This window comes from Myotis yumanensis, unplaced genomic scaffold (assembly GCF_028538775.1).
Source record: "Myotis yumanensis isolate MYYU_CA2020_CCGP unplaced genomic scaffold, mMyoYum1.0.hap1 SCAF_7, whole genome shotgun sequence".
In the NCBI taxonomy this organism is placed as follows: Eukaryota; Metazoa; Chordata; class Mammalia; order Chiroptera; family Vespertilionidae; genus Myotis; species Myotis yumanensis.
In genome coordinates, this window is record NW_027223758.1 from 36,669,733 (window position 1) to 36,687,021 (window position 17,289).

The 17,289-nt window shown below is 49.1% G+C and overlaps 1 protein-coding gene across 1 annotated transcript; it reads left to right on the plus strand.

Annotated features, from left to right (window-relative positions):
• The first annotated feature begins 2,054 nt into the window (after nucleotides 1–2,054).
• On the plus strand, nucleotides 2,055–16,570 carry ERGIC3 (ERGIC and golgi 3). Its single transcript, XM_070420209.1, has 13 exons — nucleotides 2,055–2,192; nucleotides 2,327–2,397; nucleotides 2,514–2,601; nucleotides 2,821–2,940; nucleotides 7,645–7,738; nucleotides 8,784–8,949; nucleotides 9,083–9,140; nucleotides 14,129–14,160; nucleotides 14,957–15,053; nucleotides 15,131–15,195; nucleotides 15,889–16,025; nucleotides 16,102–16,157; nucleotides 16,350–16,570. Exons 1-13 carry the CDS (start codon nucleotides 2,105–2,107, stop codon nucleotides 16,427–16,429), a joined length of 1,152 nt encoding a protein of 383 aa, XP_070276310.1. The 5' UTR covers nucleotides 2,055–2,104; the 3' UTR covers nucleotides 16,430–16,570.
• The last annotated feature ends 719 nt before the right edge of the window (nucleotides 16,571–17,289 follow it).

The following is a 17,289-nucleotide window of genomic DNA, read 5'->3' on the forward strand; positions in this document are numbered from 1 at the left end:
CCATGGCATCATATCCATCCCTCACCCATTCTTCACCCAGTAACTGGCATGATCTTAAACTAATTTCCTACTTGGATCCTTAAAATGGCATCCCATTGCACTCAGAATAAAATTCAAATTCCTGCCCTGGCCAGTGTAGCTCCCTTGGCTGGGAGTCATCCCGTGCACTGAAAAGTTGCCAGTTCGATTCCAGTCAGGACACATGCCCATGATTGTAGGCACGATCCCTGTTAGGGGTTGTGCAGGAGGCAGCTAGTTGATGTTTTGCTCTCACATTGATGTTTCTCTCTCTCCCTCTCCCTTCCATTCTCTCAAAAAAAAAGTCAATAAAAAATATTTTTTAAAAAAACAAACAAACAAAAAATCCTCACTCATCTCACACATTTTCCAGCCATTCTGGCTTTTTTTCTATTCCTAGAACTTTCCAAGCTCCATCTTGCCTCATGATCTTTGCACTTGTAGTTGCTCTTCCTAGAACATATTACTCCCTCCCACTCCTGCCCTCAGCACTTCACCTCCTTCCCTTTCTTCAGGTCTCATGTTAATGTCACTCACTTGGGGTCCCTTCTCCAACTCCTATATTATTGAAGTCCCTAAGAAGCTCTCCTAATTGGGCCCTGACTCCCTCCCTGAAACATATTCACCACGGTATTCACAAAACCCAGGGGAGACGTAGGAAATAGGAAGAGCTTGATACCATAAATACATGTTGAAGGCGTGAAAGAGTGAACCATTTAATCGGGAGCCCCACTGAGGACGGACGGCTTTGAAGTAAAATGTGGATGGGCACAGAATGGGCACAGGTCCAAGAGGAGAGAACACTTTCTGCTAAGGTTATCCCTGGGCATCCACCTGAGAATAGCTGCCTCTCTCATTTGGTGGTGGCAGCTTATGTGTGGAAAAGACCCAAGCTCTGGAGGCAGAAAAAACAGGCCTTGAATCCTAGCTTTGCCCCATTAACTAACCCTGCAACCTTCGGGAAAATCAATTCACTTCTTTGCTTCCCCATCTATAAAATGGGGTTTGAAATAGCACCTACCTCCCAAGGTTGTTCTAATGGTAGAATGGAACTAGAGCAGTTAGCATATTGCCAGTTTTCAAGTAATGTGAGTTAGTCCTGTCCTTCTCCCCTTCCCTAGCAAACTGCAGTCGGAGGGCAGAAGGGGTTCTCTGGCATTGCTCAGCTTCGCCCGAGTCAGACTGCCACCAGGCACCCAGCTCAGGTGTCCTTCCTCCTGTTCCTGGAAGCCCTTTCTAACCTAGCATGACAGTCGCTTTCTCCTATAGACTCCCGCAGTCCCCTGTGCCACCTCTCATCAAAGTCCTGGCCTCACCTCACTGCAATGATTTGAGCTGTGCACCACCAGGAGACATGCTCAGGAGAAGCACTGGTGCTGTTGGAGTAAAATCAGCCCAAAGACCCTGGCTCCCAGAGTCATTTGAGGTCCAGAAGAAATGGGTTGGAATCAGGTCCTGCCATGAATGAGCTGGGATTAGGGCAAGTTACCTAGCTTCTCCAGGCCAGTTTCTCCTCCATGAAATGCACACGGCACACCTACTTTCTATAGATTCTCAAACTTGTAACTTGAGAATCACACCTACAGGTTCTGATTCTAAAGGTCTGTGGTGGGACCCGACATTTTTCATTTCTAACCAGTTCCCAGATAATAACGAGGCTGCTGGATGGTGACACCTAGAAAACCACTGTTCTAGGAGGTTCCAAGTCGCTCCAAGGGTCTGGTGTGAAACCCATGTCGCAGTTCCTGGCAAGCGAAAGCTGCTATTGCTCTTTCCACCCGCAGAGACCGCCTCCGGGCACCCTGGTCCACAGAGAACCACCCTGACCGAGGGAGTATTTGCCGGCGGGCGAAGTCCAGACGAAGCTGCCTGCAGCACCTATGGGCCGGAGGAGGGGCGGGGCGAGTGAAAACGCGGGGAAGGGGTGGGGCCAAGCGGATGAGGGGTGGAGCCAAGCGGGTGAGGGGTGGGGCCAAGCGTGCGCGCTTCTGCGCCTGCGTGCGGCGGGGGGCGTGGCTCAAGCTCCGGCCGGAAGCTGGAGACTGCAGGGGCAGGCCGGCTGGCATCCCCTTTCCGGCTGGTCCCCATGGAGGCGCTGGGGAAGCTGAAGCAGTTCGATGCCTACCCTAAGACTCTGGAGGACTTCCGGGTCAAGACCTGTGGGGGCGCCACGGGTAGGCGGTGGCGGGCCGGGGTCGCGGGGAGAGGGGTGTCCTGGAGCTTGGCCGGGCCTCTGCACGCAGCCGGCCTGTCCGGGGCTGAGGGAGCTGAACCGAGGCCGTGCTGACCCTCGCTCCCTGCCCTGCAGTGACCATTGTCAGCGGCCTGCTCATGCTGCTCCTGTTCTTGTCCGAGCTGCAGTACTACCTCACCACGGAGGTAAGGGGCGGGCTGGGCGTGCGCGGGTCTGGGCTTGCCAGGAATCGGGTCTTTCGGGACGGGGGTGGGTGGGGAAGAGGCCTGAGGCCACGTCTCACTGAGGCAGTGCCGCCCAGGTGCATCCTGAACTCTACGTGGACAAGTCACGGGGAGACAAACTGAAGATCAACATCGATGTCTTCTTTCCGCACATGCCTTGTGCCTGTAAGTACCTTCCCCCGGTGGGGATCGCCGGTCCCGGGGTTCTCCGGTGGGCCTCCAGATTTACACCTCCGGCTTTAGACTTGGAACCGGACCCCAAGACAACCTCCTTCCCTTCACCCACTGCTGCCTCGAGACAGGTCCAGCATCCCCCTACCCTCCAACACCCGGATTCCCTTGCCCCTGGGATCCTAGTACCTTACCTGGACTTACTGTTTCTAGATCTGAGCATTGATGCCATGGATGTAGCTGGCGAACAGCAGCTGGATGTGGAACACAACCTGTTCAAGCAAAGGCTAGACAAGGATGGCATCCCCGTGAGCTCAGAGGCTGAGCGGCATGGTAACTGGGGGAGGGGGCCTGATCTCCGATCCCAGAGCTCAAAGTGCCTAAGCCCTACCTTCTGGCAGGTGGGCTGTGGCTGGCCCAGTGACCAGTGAAGCAACTATGCCCCAGAGAAGTCAAATGGCGTGCCGAGGGTTCCCCAGCTGTTAATCAGAGTGGGCAGAAACCCAGGCTTCTAGCCTTTATATGTGGAGTAGAGTACACTACCTGGCTGCCATTCTCAAAGGTCCCTCATTCTTGCATATCATGGTTTGAGTAACAGAAGCTTGAGGATGGGTCCAGACTTTCTCTAGATGGACCCAAGATCCTCTGACTGTTTGCTTTCCCATCCTATTGGCTAAGAGCCCTCAACGCTCTTCCCTTTGGGGATGTAGAGTGGCGGAAGGTTAAGTGTACATTCTTGAGTTAGATTACCTGAGTTCAGATAGAGTTTTTTCCTCTTTCAGTCTGTGACCTTAGCTATAAAGAGGTGATAAACAATTGTACCCACCACATGGAATTAGGGGATCAAATGAAGTAATATGTGTACGATGTCTAGTACAGAGTGGTGGTTCACTTTTAGTTTCTTTTTCTCTCACTAGGCAGCCTCCCAATGCCTCCATTAACTCAGTTTTCCACCACACAAAACCCTACTCAAAGCTATGATTTTTCATACCGTATGGATTGCTCTGTCGGTGAGCTTTATCATTCATGTATTCAATAGATACATGTTGAACACCAGTAAAATCCAATAGGATTTGCTGTAGGATTGGATGTGGATATAAGAGAGCACTCAGGGCTTTGATGCCACGGCTTTGCCTGAGCAAATGAGTGATTTTTTTTTTTTTTTTTCTCTTCATTTTATTATTTTTTTCTACTATTTTTTTTCTCTATTTATTTTTACTTTGATCTTTATTATTTCCTCCCCTCTCCTGGTTTTGTGCTTAATTTGTTATTCTTTTTCTGTTTCTTTAAGTTATAATGTTAGATTTCTTTTTTTTTTTCTTTTTTTTTTTTAATTAAATCTTTATTGTTCAGATTATTACATTAGTTACTCTTTTTTCCCACCATAACTCCCCTCCACCCAGTTCCAACCCCACCCTCTTCCCTCACTCCCCACCCACTGTCCTCATCCTAGGTGCACGATTGTTGTCTAATCTCTTCACTCACCCCCACACCCCTTTCTCCCCCCCCCCCCCAAGAATAGTCAGTCCATTCCCTTTCTATGTCCCTGATTCTATTACAATCACCAGTTCATCAGATTATTTATTCACTTGATTTTTAGATTCACTTGTTGATAGGTGTGTATTTGTTGTTCATAATTTGTATCTTTACCTTTTTCTTCTTCTTCCTCTTCTTACAGGATACCTTTCAGCATTTCATATAATACTGGTTTGGTGGTGATGAACTCCTTTAGCTTTTTCTTATCTGTGAAGCTCTTTATCTGGCCTTCACTTCTGAATGATAGCTTTGCTGGATAAAGTAGTCTTGGTTGTAGGTTCTTGGTATTCATCACTTTGAATATTTCTTGCCATTCCCTTCTGGCCTGCAAAGTTTCTGTTGAGAAATCAGCTGCCAGTCGTATGGGTACTCCCTTGTAGGTAACTGATTTTCTTTCTCTTGCTGCTTTTAGGATTCTCTCTTTGTCTTTTGCTCTTGGCATTTTAATTATGATGTGTCTTGGTGTGGTCCTCTTTGGATTCCTTTTGTTTGGGGTTCTCTGTGCTTCCTGGAGTTGGAAGTCTATTCCTTTCACCAGGTAGGGGAAGTTTTCTGTCATTATTTCTTCAAATAGGTTTTCAATATCTTGCTCTCTCTCATCTTCTGGCACCCCTATAATTCGGATGTTGGTACGCTTGAAGCTGTCCCAGAGGCTCCTTACACTATCTTCATATTTTCGGATTCTTTTTTCATTTTGCTTTTCTGGTTGGGTGTTTTTTGCTTCTTTGTATTTCAAATCTTTGACTTGATCCTTGCAACCCTCTGGTCTGCTGTTGGGAGTCTGTATAATATTCTTTATTTCAGTCAGTGTATGCTTAATTTCTAGTTGGTCCTTTATCACAACATCGAGGGTCTCATTAGATTTCTTGAGGATCTCACTACATTTATCGGCGGTCTTACCAGTCTTTTCGAGGGCTTCTAAACAGTTCTTTAAAGATCTTAAAAGTGTGATTTTGAACTCTATATCCAGCAGTTTGCTTTCCTCCATTTCTGTCATTTGTGACCTGTTTCTTTGTCTCGGCATTTTTTTATGCTTCGCTGTGTCGATAGAGTGCCTTTCTGTGCTAAGTGTCCCAATTACCTGAGGTAGACACTCTTGGTGCACCCCTTGTGGGCTTTGTGCACAGTCTTGTTGTGGTTAAGCCTTGATTGTTGTAGTTATCACTGTGAGGAATTGACCTCCAGGTCAATTGGCTGTGAGAATCAGCTGTGTCTGCGATGGGAGAACTTCTGTGCTGGAGACACCCCTCTGGGGCTAGACTTGCTTCGATGGGGCTTTGGTGCTCACTGCAAATGAGTGATTTGAGATAAGAATGACCAGAGAGTACTTGGCCGGTGTGGCTCAGTGATTGAATGTCAACCTGTAAACCAGGAGGCCATGGTTCAGTTCCCAGTCAGGGCTCATGCTCAGGTTGCAGGCTCAATCCCCAGTGGGGGGCGTGCAGGAGGCAATTGATCAATGATTCTCTCTCATCATTGATGTTTCTATCTCTCCCTCTCCCTTCCTCTCTGAAATCAATAAAAATATATTTTAAAAAAAGAATAACCAGAGAGGAGGAAGAGGATTTTTTTTGTATGTGTGTGAGAAAGGGAGGATAATATTATATATCCACTACTGTGTAACAAATTACCCCAAAAGTTAATGGCTTAGTAGAACAAACATTTGTTTTCAGTTCTGTGGGTCAGGAATTCAAGAGTGATTGGGAGATTCTGCCTTAGGGTCTTATGAGATTGCAGTGAAGCTGTTAGCTGGGGCTATAGTCATTTGAAGGCTTGACTGGGGCAGAGGATCTGCATCTAAAAGGGCCCATACAAATGGCTGTTGACAAGATGCCGCAGTGCCTTCACCACACGTGCCTCTCAGTAGGGCTGCTGAATGTCCTCACAACTTGGCAACTGGCTTCCCCCTGTGCAAGTGATCTAGGAGAGAGGGGGAAAACCACAACTTCTTTTATGACCAGCTTCAAAAGTTGCACACCGTTATTCTGCAGTATACTGGTGGTTACACACGTCAGCCCTATTCATTGTGGAAGAGGAATACATAATGATGTTAAGCACCTTTTCATGTACCTGTTGGCCATTTGTATGTCTATTCAAGTCCTTTGCCCATTTTTAATTGGATTATTTGGGGGGGTTTTTTGTTGTTGTTTTTGCTATGGAGTTATGTGAGTTCCTTATATACTAGTAGTTAAGATATTAACCCCTTATCAGATATATTCTTTCAGGTATTTTCTCCCATGCTGTAAGTTGCCTTTTCATTTTAATTGTTTGTTTTGCTAATGCAAAGTTTTTTATTTTGATGTAGTCCCACTTGTTTATTTTTGCTTTTGTTGCCTGTGCTTTTGGTCAAATCCAAAAAATTATTGCCAAGACCAAGTCAAGGAGCTTTTCTCGTATGTTCTCTTCTGGGAGTTTTATGGTATCATGTCTTACACTTAATCCATTTTGAGTAAGTTTTTATGAATGATTTTTATAAGTAGGGGTCCAGTTTCATTTTTTTGCATGTGAATATCCAGTTTTCCCAGCACCATTTATTGAAGAGACGATCCTTTCCCCATTTTGTACCTTGGAAGTAAGGACACGAAGGAGTGGTAGTGTCAGTGATGTCAAAGAATTGGTGGATTCTGCATACCAGGGGTAGTGAACTGGGAAAATAAGGATAAGTAGTTGAATACTTGACATTGCATTTTTGAAAGTTTGCTGTAATTGCTAACGATAAGGTCTAGGTGTAAGCATGGAAATGGATAGCTGAAGTGAGATGACAAAATAAGAAGAGTATTGGAGGACAGGTGGTCAGGTTATTTTGAATATTAAAATTGCCAATTATGACGGGATAGTTAAAGAGTCGGAGCCAGTGCAGAGAGAGAGGTCTGAGAAGCACCATGATGAAGTGGTTAAGGACGTACACTTTGGAATTGGAGCTGAAATCTGCAAAGTCACTTCTCATCTCTGAGCCTCAGCATCTTCTCAAGTGTGATAGGGATAATAACCTCACCTCGGCCCTGGCCGGTGTGGCTCAGTGGATAGAGCATCGGCCTGCGAACTGAAAGGTCCCAGGTTAGATTCCGGTCAAGGGCACATGCCTGAGTTGTGGGCTCCATCCCCAGTGGGGGACTTGCAGGAGGCGGCCGATCCATGATTCTCTCTCTTCATGGATGTTTCTATCTCTCTCTCCCTCTTCCTTCCTCTCTGAAATCAGTAAAAATATATTAAAAAAAAAAATAAACTCACCTTCATAGAGTTGTTGTGAGATGATACATATAAAGTACGATGACCTGGAGCTGACATTTAGTATTTACCATTATTGTTTTATTACTATTGCTATTTTTAGAAGAAATAATACATGTGTAGAAGTGTGCTTCGTGCCTGACGCATAGTATACACTATGTAAATATTAGCTATTATTATAACTTTTATTATTCCCAAGTCACGGGCCCAGGCTTGGGAGTAGATTTCACTGTATCTGCCCCCAACTAATGCCCGTCTCTCCCCTCTCCTTAGAACTTGGGAAAGTCGAGATGAAGGTGTTTGACCCTGACTCCCTGGACCCTCACCGCTGTGAGAGCTGCTATGGTGCTGAGACCGAAGACATCAAGTGAGCCAGACCCTGATGGGAAGGGAAGGGTGGGGAGGAGGGCTGTTTGTCAGCCTTCCTCAGCCTCAGTCTGACTCTCTGACAGGTGTGAAAGTTGGACCAAGTATTTAGAGGGGATGGGGTGTGTGCCTCAGTAACAAATCCTGATGTGAGTGCCAGGCCCTGCCTGCAGACCTGGGGAAGAGGCTGAAATGGTCCTTGCTCTGGTTCAGAGGTGTTCTCCAGAGTCCAACTGCCTGGCTCCACCCATGTGTCCTTGGGCCTAGCCACATAACCTCTCTTGTGAATGGGGTTGATCATAACACCTTTCTCATGAGAGTTACCTCTGGATTAAATGTGTGTGCCGGTATACTCTATGTAAAGCACTGAGATGGAAGGTCTAGTTCAGATTATTAAGCCCTTGGTATATAGCAAATGCTATTATGTTTCCCAGCTCCTGACCTCTGAAAGGCTCATTCAGAAGGTCTGCAGTGGGTCTTGGGAATATGTTTTATTTTTAACTTTTATTGTAATAAAACATATATGCTATAAATGTTACCATTTTAACCATTTTCAAATGTACAATTTAGTGGCATTAACTACATTCATAGCATTGTGCAATCATCACCACTATCTGTTCCAAAACCTTTCATCACCCCAAACAGAATGGGAATGTGTGTGTGTGTGTGTGTGTGTGTGTGTGTTTGTGTTTATACTTTTATTGATTTCAGAGAGAGGAAAGAAGAGATAGAAACATCATTGAGGAGAATCATTGATTGGTTGCCTCCTGCACCCCCACACCCCCCACTGAGAATCAAACCCACAACCCAGGCATGTACCCTGACTGGGAATCAAACCGTGACCTCCTGGTTCATGGGTCGACGCTCAACCACTGAGCAACACTGGCTGGGCAGGAATCTGTATTTTAACAGTTCTGCTGCCACTGAGGAAACACGCTTTGAGAACATTTGGTGGTCAGGGATGAGGCTGACAGAGGCTCCCTTAGCAGGCAGAACTGCTCAGGCTTTATTTCCCAAGGTGCCAACCCGTTCCTCCTCTCCTACAGGTGCTGTAACACCTGTGAGGATGTGCGGGAAGCGTATCGCCGTCGAGGCTGGGCCTTTAAGAACCCAGACACTATTGAGCAGTGCCGGCGAGAGGGCTTCAGCCAGAAGATGCAGGAGCAGAAGAATGAAGGCTGCCAGGTGTACGGCTTCCTGGAAGTCAACAAGGTAGAGGAGGGACTGAGGCGACGCAGGGGCAGTTGAGCCCCACTCCACTGTGAATCTCAGGCCTGTGTAGGCCCTCAGGGGACGAAGGGAAGAGAGGAAACAGCTGGAGAATGAGAGGGAATGTCCCCTACAGGTGGCTGGAAACTTCCACTTTGCTCCCGGGAAGAGCTTCCAGCAGTCCCATGTGCATGGTGAGTGATCCTCCATCAGCTGGAGAGGCTTAGACCCTGGACACTTGGCGGGTTTGAGTGCCCCTTCACCTCCCCGATGTTCTTTTGTCTTTGGCCCAGAAAAGATCTTCGTATCAGGGTGGCAGTTTGGTACAACAGTTAAGAACACAGCTGAGGAGCCAGACTCCTGGGTTCAGATTTCAGTTTCAGTCCTTACTGGCTGTATGACACTTTGAGAAAGTTTCTTAACTTTTGTTTTGTTTTGTTTTTATTGATTTTTTTACAGAGAGGAAGTGAGAGGGATAGAGAGTTAGAAACATCAATGAGAGAGAAACATCGATCAGCTGCCTCCTGCACACTCCCCACTGGGGATGTGCCCGCAACCAATGTACATGCCTTTGACCGGAATCGAACCTGGGACCCTTGAGTCCGTAGGCTGACACTCTATCCACTGAGCCAAACTGGTTAGGGCAAGTTTCTTAACTTTTTAAATAATTTCCTACTTATCTCCTGAGGTATGTATGCGGCTAAAAACTATAGCATAGAGCCTGGCTTAGGGTAGGCACTTGTTTAAAATGTAGCACCCAGCCTCAGATGACCTGCATGTGAGGCTTTGAGGGAAACAGAGTTGGGTTGGAACACAGGCCTTGCCACTCCCAAGCTATGTCATATTTGGGGAGTAGTGAGCCCTACTCAGTTTATTCTTCTATAAAATGGGGCTGAAGATACTAGACTTACCTCACGAGGTTATTCACAGGGATGAATAAGTGAAACTTATGCTCACTCATTCATTCATGCACTAGGTATTTATTAATCACCTACTATGTACTATATGCTAGTCTAAGTGCTAAGGATACAGCAGTGAACAAGACAAAGCCCCTGCCCTTAGAACATTCTAGTAAAAAACAGACAATAAACAAGTATGAGAAATATATAGTATATCAGATGCTATTAAGTAATATGGACCAAAAAAGGCAAGATCGATGATGGGGATGAGACGACATGTGTGTTCTATTTTATATGGGGTGACCAGGGAAAGACTGACGTGGCAATATTTGAGCTGACCCTATGGGTGTCTGGGGGAAAGTGCCTCAAGCAGAGAGAATAGCAAATGCAGATCCCTAAGGTAAGAATGTGCTGGTGAGTTCAAGGTCCAGTAAGAAAGTTAGGATGGCTGCAGCAGAGGGAGCAGAGCCGCACAGTTAGAAAGAAGGTGAGAGCCCTGACCGGTTTTGCTCAGTGGATAGAGCGTTGGCCTGCAGACTGAAGGGTCCCAGTCAAGGGCATGTACCTTGGTTGCGGGCACATCACCAGTAGGGGGTGTGCAGGAGGCAGCCGATCGATGTTTCTAACTCTTTCTCCCTCTCCCTTCTTCTCTGTAAAAAATCAATAAAATATATTTTAAAAAATAAATAAAATAAATTTTTAAAAAAGAAAGAAGGTGAGAGCCCTGGCTGGTGTGGCTCAGTTGGTTGGGCATCATCCCATGCACTAAAGGGTCGCCAGTTTGATTCCTGGTTCAGGCACATGCCCAGGTTGTGGGTTTAATCCCCAATAGGGGGCATGCAGGAGGTAGCCTGTCGATGTTCACATCAATGTTTCTCTCTCTAAAAATCAGTAAAAATTAAAAAAAGAAGAAAGAAGATGAGAGAGGTAAGGAGGGGCCATGTCATGTAGGGCTTGGAGGGGCATTGTTCAGCCTTGGGCTTTTACTCTGTGAGATGGGAAGCCCTGCAGGGCTCTTAAGAAGTGGTATGTGATCTGACTTAACTTTGAAAAGGCAGGCAACACTCTGCTCTGTGGAGAAGACTGTGGGGGAAGGACAGAACCAGGGAGGCCAGTTTGGAGGTGTTTGCAGTGACCAGTCCAGGCACAAGGTGATAGGGCAGGGCCAGAGGGTGAGAAGATGGTGAGAAGTGACTGCATATATCTTTTTTTTTTAAAATATATTTTATTGATTTTTTACAGAGAGGAAGGGAGAGAGATAGAGTTAGAAATATTGATGAGAGAAACATCGATCAGCTGCCTCCTGCACATCTCCCACCGGGGATGTGCCCGCAACCCAGGTACGTGCCCTTGACCGGAATCGAACCTGGGACCTTTCAGTCCGCAGGCCGACGCTCTATCCACTGAGCCAAACCGGTTTCGGCGACTGCATTTATCTTGAAGGTAGAGCTGAGAGGTGTTGCTGGAGGATGTGAAGGGTAAGAGAAAAAGGAGTCAAGGTTTTGTACCTGAGTAGCGAGAAGGATAAAGTTGCATTTAGTGAGAGGGAGAAGACTAAGAGGAACAGGGTTAGATGGTTGGAGGTGGGGACATAACGCAAGTGTTCAGCTTTTGACATGATCAGTCCAATGGCATTTAGACATCCAGGATGTCTAGTATGCAGTTGGCTATTCAAGTCTGGAGTTCAGGAGAGAGATCTGGGGATACAAAGCTTAGAGTCATGAGTGTATTTAAACCCATGGGACTGGATGAAGTTGCCCTGGCGGTGAGGATAGATGGAGAAGAGGAGAGCTCAAGGAACTGAGTGCTGGGCTTCCAACATGAGAGGACAAGGGCATCCGGAGGAAGCAGCAGAGGTGAGGTGAGAATGCAAACCAAGGGAGTGGTGTCCTGAAAGCCCAGGGATGGAAGTGTTTCCAGAACAGTGTCAGATGGTCAGATGCTTCTGGACGTCAGTAATAATTGCCCATGGATATATAACATGGCCGTGGTTACTGACCCTGACAGAGCAGTTTGGGCGGAGTGATAGGGAGCACCCATAGGAAGAAATGGGAGAGGAGTTGGAGCCAGTGAGTGTGCGCAGCTCCTTCATGGAGTTGGCTCTAACGGGAGAGAGAAGGCTACAGCTGGAGGGTAATGTGCAGCCAAGGGAGGGCTTTGTAAGATGTTTGATGTGTTAATCTGCTGTCGGATTAAAGAGAGACAAAGTGATGCTCCAGAGATGAAAGGGACACTTATTGCAGTGAGGACCTTAAGAAGGAAAAAGAAGACAGAATCTGGTGCCGCTGAAGTATAGGAAGCTCAAACATGGCACCAGGAGGAAAGGCAGACTACTTAGGTAAAGGTAGATTGGCGGCTGGGTGATAAGGAATCCCCAGGAACTGTAACAGAGCCCTGTGGGAGAGACCTCTGCGATGGCCACTGGCTAGAACCTGGGAGGACTGACCCGGGGTTCTGGGTGGAGCTCTAAGTAAGTAGAACAAGTAGGGCTAGTTGGTGGAATAGTTTGCCATGAGCTGCAAAGCTGGGGACTTTTAGGGGCGATTGAGGGACAGTGATCCTAACGAAAATGGCATTTAGGAGCAAGGAGGACCTCTCTTTAGACCAAGGAGAAGGATGGGTGTGGGAAATAGTCACCACTTGGAGGAGGGGCGCAAGGGAAATAGTACTTTCAAAGAAGTGCCCAGCTGTAGTTGGAACAAGAAGGTTGGGGGATGTTTGGAGGTTGAAGATGTAGAGGTTTTGCTGATGAGTAACAGGGCCCATAGAAGGTCTGGGAGGAATGGGAGTCGGGATCATATTAGGTGACAGGAGTCTAGTAGGTGAGAGATGACCTGACAGTCCTGAGCTGCCCGTGACTAAGGTGAGAAGGAGTAATGGGCCCAATGGAGATAGCCCAGCTGGTTTTCAAGGCAGTTTGTGGGTGTGAGGCCAAGTGTGGAGAGGGACAGGTAGGTGGGTCTGGAGCCCCCTCTACTATGGAAGGGGCCGAGGAAGGGTGGACTTACTGGGATGGTGGGAAGTCGGCAAGCTGTTGGCAGAGGACCTGAGCGCATGCAGTAGGAGATGGTGCTGAAGGCGGCAGTAGCATCTCTGCTTCTCAGCCTGGGCTATTGTCAGTCAGGGAGCCCAGGACGAAGGGTGTTCTGTACCCCAGAAGGATGTTCAAAGAAGGACCCTACAGTAGCCCAAGGCCAGAAATCGGGCTCAATTGAAGGTCAAGGACCTAGTTCCTGACATCCTTGTTGACTTGGGTGGGGGAGGAGGAGAGATTGTAAAGTGTATCGTACTTTTCCATCTTAGATTGTACCTGTTCCTCAGGACAGCCCTTTGCCGAGGTTACTGAGGCCCAGAGAGGGCAAGTGATTTGACCAACTTCACACAACTAGAAAACTGGCTGTTTGGGCTCTAGGTCTTTTGTTCTTCCTAGGCCACCATACTTCTGCCCCCAACCCTCCTTGCACTCTTTCCTTTGGATCAGGAGGAGGCTTGTTAGCTGAGTTCAGACCCTGCTGCTGAGGCAAAAACATTCCAGTCGTCCCTTCTACTACATATCTTCTTGCTCCATAGCCCTCATTGTAAAGCTCTGAATTTTCTCTCTCTTCCTCCCTTCTCTCCCCCCTCTCCTCCATGCTGCAGTCCATGCTGTGGAGAGTAAGTGGCCCTGACCCTGGGGAAGCCAAGCCTCCACGATCGGGGGGAGGATTGGATGGGCCTGGGATTGGGGCCTTGTCTGGCCTGGCTGCTGGGTGACTATAAAAAGCACTGGGACATATTTTTGAGTTGGGGTTCCTTGCAGCAGGAGGAATCAGGGTCAGAGGGCAGGAAGAACTTATTCTGGAACTTATGGTTCAGGGTACCATAGGATTTCCTTCGGGGAGCTCTGAGGGTAGGGGCAGAGGCATCAGGGAAAGAGCTTGGGTAGCATTCTCAGGTCCCACCTCACTTTGGGATTCAGTGATTGGCCATCGGCTCTAGTTAATGAGAGACCAGAGTTGGTGGTGTTTGTTTCTCGAAGGCTCCCTATATATGTCAGGGAAGAGCTGGGATCTGTGTTCTTAAGACCCCCAAGGAGGACATGGCCTCTCCCATAGGCCCAAGGCAGGCCCTTTCTGGCTGCCCTCAAGCAAGGCCAGGCTGGGAGGGAAGAGGGGGTGAGGGGTCAAAGAAGAGCTGGGGGGGTCACACTCCAGAGGGCAGAGCGAGGAGGCCTGAGCAAGGACTCAGGGAGCCAGGTGGCCAGTCCTGCTCCGCCAGGTGACACTTTCCCCCTTCTCTTCTAGTCCACGACTTGCAGAGCTTCGGCCTTGACAACGTATGTACCAGGTGGAAATAATAGAGGGCGGATGGGGTGGGAGATGGTTGCTGCCTTAATTTCTTATAGGGACGTCCTGGGTTGGGGGAGCAGATAAAAAATACCACATTCTGATAGGGGATCTAGACTGAAGGTTGAGTAACTGGGAGTGACTTTTGAACTGAGATCTGTGCAGGCTGGGGTTGGACAAGAGCATTCCGGTCAAGGTCAGAAGGGAGGTGGCACTGAACCCCAAGGGCCAGTGCCGTATGGACGGATGAGGCTGGACAGGTTGGTGGACACCAGACCACAGGATTCAGGGGCCATGCTGAGGAGTCTGGTCTTTGTCCTCAGGCAGTGGGAGGCTGTTGGCCTGCCTTAACTAGGATCATGACATAATCATATTGGCATATTTTTTAAGATCCCTCTAGTGGCTGAGTTTGATATAGACTAGAATAGGACAGGAGTGGCAGCTGGGGACCCTCCAGCCTGGGTTTCCTTGGCTTGAAACCTCAGGGAAAGCTAGCACCTGCCACTAAGGGCCCTTGCCCGTCTGTGTTTGCCTAATGTGTACAGATTCAAGCGGAACCTCAAACTTCGGAACCCCTGCAGCCCATAGACTCTGTGAAGGAGGAGTTCCTAAGTGGGAAGTGGGATGCCTGTCTCAGATTCTCTAACAGGGCCCCTCCCACCTACCCCCATCTCCACACATCTACTCCCCAGACCCCGGTGTCCCTGGCTTCTGTCCTGCAGAGCTTTTGATGGGGTGGGGTCTGCTGGGGCCTCTAGTGCTCTGAGTCCCAGGTGTTGCTTACAGATCAACATGACCCACTACATCCGGCACCTGTCATTTGGGGAGGACTATCCAGGCATTGTGAACCCCCTGGACCGCACCAACGTCACCGCACTTCAAGGTACCAGCCTGGAAGGTAACCCCCAGCTCCCAAAGCCCTGCCCGACACCCATGCCCAGTGCTCTCTTCTCCCTGCAGCCTCCATGATGTTCCAGTACTTTGTGAAGGTGGTACCCACAGTGTACATGAAGCTAGATGGGCAGGTGAGTCTGCAGGAGCTCAGCTAGCAGAGGCCCTCTCGGTGTCAAGCACTGGAGTCCCTTCAGCCTGGGAAGTGAAGTGCTGCTCTTATTCCCATATGATGGGTGACAAGCCAAGGCTCAGAGAGTGTAGGCGATGTGCCCACCAAGGCCCGGGCTGTCAGATTTGAAAGGACTTGCTCTTTTTACTTGCTCAGGCTGCATCCATCTGTTCCTGCAGTGCCCACTGTCTGCCTCACTGTACTCCATGGTCTGCCCTGGGCTGGGGGCTAACCTTTCCTGGGCCCCCTGCTTCCCTTTCTGCTGTGGCCTGTGGAACAGCAGCTTGGCAGACTGGTAGAATGCATGGGACTGAGTTTGCAGAGGAGTCAGGCCTAGCCTTGCCAGGTGCTCATGGTGCATCCTTGAAGAGTTGCTTCTCATCCATGGACACCCGTTGTGAGAATCCACCAAATGTAGCTGGGATTGGTAAACTCTAAAGAGCTGGTGACCAGCGGAGAAGCTGGGATTGTTAAGCTGGAAGAGGGCATCTAAGTGGTCCCCAGGCCTTGCCATATTTGTTACCATCATGGCACCTTGTTTTCTCCACAACTCTCAAGGTGCTACAGGACACAGGGCAGGAACAGGGGTAGGGTGGAGGGGGTTGGGAAGTCAGGTTGTAGACCTGGCCCTGGTCCAGCTCCCCTCCCATTCCAGGTGCTGAGGACAAATCAGTTCTCTGTGACCAGACATGAGAAGGTCGCCAATGGGCTGCTGGGCGACCAGGGGCTTCCCGGAGTCTTCGTGCTCTACGAGCTCTCGCCCATGATGGTGAAGCTGACAGAGAAGCACAGGTGAGGGTGGGGAAAGGGAGGGTACTGGGCCTGGTGGCAGTAGGGGTGCCTGCTGATCCCCCCACTCCTCTGCCAGGTCCTTCACGCACTTCCTCACGGGCGTGTGTGCTATCATCGGGGGCATGTTCACAGGTTAGTAGCTCTAGGGTGTCTGTTTGGGCTTGGGGTGTGGTGGGGAGTGTGAAGTCTGGGTTCCCCACAGATTTTGGTTGGGGAAGAAGGGGCACCTCAAGGCCAAGGGGAGATGCTGACCTAGTGAGTAAGGCTCTGGTGGTCAAGCCAAGGGCCCAACTGGGCCAGTTCCAGCCCTGTCTCTCTCCCCAGTGGCTGGACTCATCGATTCACTCATCTACCACTCAGCACGAGCCATCCAGAAGAAAATTGATCTAGGGAAGACAACATAGTTGTCCTCTTCCCCCTTGCTGTCCCCTCTTTCTCCTGTTCTCTGGTTTTATGGTCATTTTCCCAGGCCCCCCTACTTCCTATTCCCTTCCCGGAGAGTCCTGCTCAGCCCCAGGTTGATAAATCTATTGGTTGTGATAGTACTCACTGGTCTCTGTGTGGTTCTTGTCTGGTCAGAACCTGGGGACAACCCCTCATCACAGCCACTTGTTGAGGGCAATCAGGACTGACAGATCAGGCCAGATGCCCTCTGGGAGCCCCATGTGGACATTTCCTGGTGTATAGAGCTGTGTTCAAACTAGACTGATGCTGGCCACACAGCGCTCTCCTCAGTCTCCTCCACTGTGCCCTTTGGGCCTTCTGATTTCAGCCTCAGCGCTGAGACGGACCTTTGTAGGATGAGTTTCCTGGAGCCACCACGGCTCCCAAGTTGATGAGTCCAGTGTTAGTAATAGAGCCCTGGAGCAGTGACACCTGAAGCTGGGGCCCCTGCCACTCTGGGTTCCGTCACCTGGATCTGTGACCCTGCTCTGTGCCAGCGCTTGCTGGCTCTTGGTGCCGAGAGGTGTCCAGCCAGATCCTGTGCAGGCTCCTAGGTGGGGGCAGAACTGAAGAACGGGAGGAAGGTAGCAGCAGTCATTCTGCAGCAGAGCTAGCGTCAGATCCCAGCTCTGGCCTTAGTGAGGGCTTCCCATTAGAGCTTCCCAATGTAGAACCAGGCCCTGAGACCTCGCCACTCCCAGAGACCTGAAGCTGGTCAGTTCATCCCGTCATGTCTCGGGGTTTCAGTATAAGACAGTAGATGGGGAGAAGCGAAGAGAGGACAGAAAGCCAACTAGGGTGGTAATAGCAAAACCCCTGG